Source organism: Bison bison, unplaced genomic scaffold (genome assembly GCF_000754665.1).
Source record: "Bison bison bison isolate TAMUID 2011002044 unplaced genomic scaffold, Bison_UMD1.0 scf7180017864213, whole genome shotgun sequence".
Classification (NCBI taxonomy): domain Eukaryota; kingdom Metazoa; phylum Chordata; class Mammalia; order Artiodactyla; family Bovidae; genus Bison; species Bison bison.
Genome location: NW_011494785.1, coordinates 2,216,977 through 2,221,841, shown reverse-complemented (window position 1 = coordinate 2,221,841; position 4,865 = coordinate 2,216,977). Strand labels below are relative to the sequence as shown.

Sequence of the window (4,865 nt, the reverse complement as noted above, 5' to 3'; positions counted from 1 at the left end):
GAGTGAAAAAGTTGGCCTGAAGCTCAGCATTCAGAAAACTAAGATCATGGCATCCAGTCCCATCACTTCATGGGAAATAGATGGGGAAATAGTGGAAACAGTGTCAGACTTTATTTTTCTGGGCTCCAAAATCACTACAGATGGTGACTGCAGCCATGAAATTTTTTTTTTTTTATAGTAAACTTTTTTTTTTTTCGTTTCATACATGACATTTCACATGTTTCAATGCCATTCTCCCAAATCTTCCCACCCTCTCCCTCTCCCACGGAGTCCATAAGCCTGTTCTATACATCAGTGTCTCTTTCGCTGTCTCGTATACAGGGTTATCGTTACCATCTTTCTAAATTCCATATATATGCGTTTGTATACTGTATTGGTGTTTTTCCTTCTGGCTTACTTCACTCTGTATAATAGGCTCCAGTTTCATCCACCTCATTAGAACTGATTCAAATGTATTCTTTTTAATGTGCAGCCATGAAATTAAAAGACGCTTACTCCTTGGAAGGAAAGTTATGACCAACCTAGATAGCATATTCAAAAGCAGAGACATTACTTTGCCAACAAAGGTCCGTCTAGTCAAGGCTATGGTTTTTCCTGTGGTCATGTATGGATGTGAGAGTTGGACTGTGAAGAAGGCTGAGCACTGAAGAATTGATGCTTTTGAACTGTGGTGTTGGAGAAGACTCTTGAGAGTCCCTTGGACTGCAAGGAGATCCAACCAGTCCATTGTGAAAGAGATCAGCCCTGGGATTTCTTTGGAAGGAATGATGCTAAAGCTGAAACTCCAGTACTTTGGCCACCTCATGCAAAGAGTTGACTCATTGGAAAAGACTCTGATGCTGGGAGGGATTGGGGGCAGGAGGAGAAGGGGACGACAGAGGATGAGATGGCTGGATGGCATCACTGACTCGATGGACGTGAGTCTGGGTGAACTCTGGGAGTTGGTGATGGACAGGGAGGCCTGGCGTGCTGCGATTCATGGGGTCGCAAAGAGTTGGACACGACTGAGCGACTGAACTGAACTGAACTGAAGGATGACTATAGAGTGTTGTTCTAAGTCCATGAGTTTGATTCTTCTTTGATCATCTGTGAAAAGACAGCATAGGATAAGGTAGGAGCCTGGTGCCACAGTCAAAAGGAAAGTGGGGATTTGATGAGATGGTAGGATGGCATCACCAACTCAATGGATGTGAGTTTGAGCAAACTCCAAAAGATGGTGAAGGACAGGGAAGCCTGGTGTGCTGCAGTCCGTAGGGTCACAAAGTCAGACACCGCTGAGCAACTGAACAACAAAAACAGGACCCCTGGCCTACACAGTACCCCCAGCCCATTTGTGTCTGTATAAGCACACAGAGATGCCCACGTGTGTATACACACACACACACATTTGTGGGCTCCTCCAGGAATTCAGTAAAAAGAGCAGGTGTTCTGTTGGACACACTGCAGATTGCATGGAGTGCATAACTGGAAGCACTTCATTGTGTGCCTTTCATTGTATGAGCCCCACTGAGTTTTTGTGAGAATTCCATGGAGTGTGTCAATTGTGTGTGTGTGTTTATATATCCACCCTTTTACATGCATGTTGTAGGGTGTGAGCATACACAGTCATCTTTCTGAACGCGCTTACTGGTGGATGTCCAAACGAGTGGTCTCACCTGCAAAGCACTGTACTAGGTGTTCTCCGGCCACCTTTGGAGCTGTCTCCAGGGCTGCTTTTCAGCAATGACAGATCATACATTTGGGTGAGGGCTTTAAAAACAGTGGAAATGGCTGAAGAAAGGCATTCTAAGCTGTGTCTTAAGTCACCAGCCAAGTTTGGTCATTGCAATTATGGACAAAATGTTCACATGATTGTAAAAAAAAAAAAGAAATTAATTTGCTTGTGTGGTTTGTACATGAGTTCTAAGAGAAAATTCCTTCTCCTAAAATGACTTTCTTGTTATTCCCCATGGATGTCCCAAATTCTCACATTTTGGGATAAGTGAAGGAAGGAACAGGGGCAGAGATAAGCCAAGAATCGACAGTATCCTTTTTGTTCAGAGCTGAATGTTTCTGTCATTTCATATTTACTTTAAAATGTTTTATTATTTTATAATTATTGTTATCATCATCATCATCATTATCATCATAATCATTATTTTACGTTGGTTGAGGTTAAATTATTGAAATCATTTAATTGATGCTGGGAGGAGGTGGTGGGAAGGAGGCTCAGAACATATGGAGTAGTAGGAAACGTTGTTTGTAAATTGTGTTCATTGGATTGGTTTACACGTGGTTATTTCACGCCGGCTGGGGCTTCGGGATGTGTTTGTGTGGGGGTTGGTGGGGGAGGGGGCGGTGTGGGAGCGAGCAGGGGAAGGCTGCAGAGACCTCGCCAAGAAGCAGCCCGGTCGAGCGAACAGCTGTGATGTGATCAGTGCATATTTATACCTGGAACTAAACACAGAATGTTATATCTCTAAAGATTCCAAAGGTTTTCCTAAAAATATAACCAACAACAGGGGGAAAAAGAGATACCCGGATTCCAAGGATCTCACCGTGTTGCTGAAAACCTGCGACACCAGCTTCCTGGACTTCCTCAGGCGGTGCTTGGTGTGAGTTTGTCAGGGTGTCTTTGATTCTGGGATTTCCTCTTCAGCTCTGTCCTTTCCCACACGTTTGCGGGTGAAAATCTGGGAGGCAGTGATGACAGCACAATGAACGCAGACCATAGAGCTTCCGGGTCTACAAAGTGCTTCCCCATCCATTGCCTGATCAGGCTGCATCCACCCACCCATCGTCCTGTGTGAACAGTGGGGCAGATGACTTGTTCTGTTTTGAGACGCAGAGGCTGACACTCAGAGAGGTTAAGTGACTGCCGTGGAGCACACAGCGTGTGGGTGGAGCTTTCTTGCTTCGTTGGCCTGACTGTCTGGCAGCGAGGTTGTAGGCATGTCCTCAGTGTCTCCTACTTCACGGACTGAAGCCAAGGTCTTCACGGAGCCTGTTGTAACTGTTTGAATCCACACCCAATATAAGCTGGTTTTAGCGCCCTCCCTGGAGAAGGCGATGGCACCCCACTCCAGTACTCTTGCCTGGAAAATCCCATGGATGGAGGGGCCTGGTGGTCTGCAGAGTCGGACACGACTGAGTGACTTCACTCTATTTTTTCACTTTCATGCATTGGAGAAGGAAATGGCAACCCACTCCAGTGTTCTTGCCTGGAGAATCCCAGGGATGGGGGAGCCTGGTGGGCTGCTGTCTATGGGGTCGCACAGAGCTGGACACGACTGAAGAGACTTAGCAGCAGCAGCGCCCTACCCACCCGTTCCCCTATAATTTAGAATCTAAATCCTCTCATGTGAGAGAATTAGGGAAAGGGTGATCTAGAAAACATTTAATATGTACAGTTTTTTAGTATCTATAGGCATATTTTGAACCTTAGAAAGTAGGTACTTCTGTACTTCAGTCAAGTCATAGGAAAAAAAAAACAGCACAGAAATCATTTTAGAACAGGACCTAGTTTAGAAGGTATTTAGAAAGTACTAGCTATTGTCACTATTTTAAGAAGTCTTTTTTACTTGGCTGTTCTGGGTCTTAGCTGTGGCACGTGGGATCTTTGATCTTCATAGACTGTGCAGGATCTTTCAGCTGTGGCATGTGGGCTCTAGGGACGGACCAGGGATCGAACCCAGGCCCCCTGCATTGGGAGTGTGGAGTCCTAATTACAGGACCCCCAGGAAAGATCCTATGGTCACTATTTTTACAGAGGTTGAGACTTTCCTGGCGGTCCAGTGGTCAGGACGCTTCGCTTCCCATGCATAGCATGTAGGTTCAATCCCTGTTTAGGGAACTAAGATCTCACAGGCTGTGTGGTGTGGCCAAAAAATCAAAATTAAAAAAGAACTTTAGAGAATATAAGAAAAGGTTCCTGAGAAGTGAATCTCGGCTCAGTCAAAATGAAGAACTTTTAAAGAACTGGAGTATTTAAAAGTTAGAATAGCTAGTTCTGTGAGTTAGTGCCTGCTCACCAAAATTACTTTTTTTGCCTTTCTTAAGGCAAGATGACTCCGTGGTGGGTGTTCTGTCAAATATATTTTGTTACTACATTAGAAGTTTGGATTACCACCAAGTCCCCCTTACAATCTTAATATTCTAGCATTCTTTCATTTTCTTTGTGATGTATTTGGAGGTCCAAATTCCATAGTTTGGGAATAGCAATTAAGTATCTTCATTTTGGTGTTCTTAGTCTATTAGATCCTGAGGTCCATTGGTTTAGATGTTCTATACTATTTCTTGGAATTGCTAGGAACTCCAGAAGCCTTGGGCTCTGAGATTTTCCTTGGCTTTTTATACACATTTTCTAAAAAGATCACTTCTACTTGTTGCTTCCAGGTACTTCAAAATGAGGGCTTCCCTGGTGGCTCAGCAGTAAAGAATCCGCCTGCAATGCAGGAGACCTGGGTTCAGTCCTTGGGTCGGGATGATCCCCTGGAGGAGGGCATGGCAACCCACTCCAATATTCTTGCCTGGAGGGCTCCATGGACAGAGGAGTCTGGTGGACTATAGTCCACGTGGTCACAAAGAGTCAGACACACACACACACACACACACACACTTTAACATTGTATGTCATAATCTCTGTTCTGTGGTATCTCTGAGTTACAACATAGCTTAAATGGGTTCTGTAAAAATGAACCATCTTTATATTTTATTTAGGTTTTTTTGGGGGTCTTTGAGAGTATTTCATTATTAAAAAGGGAAATAGAACCCTAACCAGTCCTGGGCTTTGTTGGTATGTAGCTGGGAGCCTTCTCTTCGCATGACCCCTGACCAGGCGCTCAAGCATGCTTGGATTCATGAGCCTCGGAACCTCAAAGCTCGGC

At 44.6% G+C, this 4,865-nt stretch overlaps 1 protein-coding gene across 1 annotated transcript in view; it reads left to right on the top strand.

The window, feature by feature from the left end:
* DYRK4 (dual-specificity tyrosine-(Y)-phosphorylation regulated kinase 4) overlaps positions 1–4,865 on the top strand; it is a 32,496-nt gene that overhangs the window by 25,758 nt on the left and 1,873 nt on the right. The window contains exons 11-12 of the mRNA XM_010845204.1: positions 2,465–2,594; positions 4,783–4,856. Of these exons, the coding sequence (XP_010843506.1) occupies positions 2,465–2,594; positions 4,783–4,856 (204 nt within the window). The remainder of the gene's footprint in view (positions 1–2,464; positions 2,595–4,782; positions 4,857–4,865) is intronic.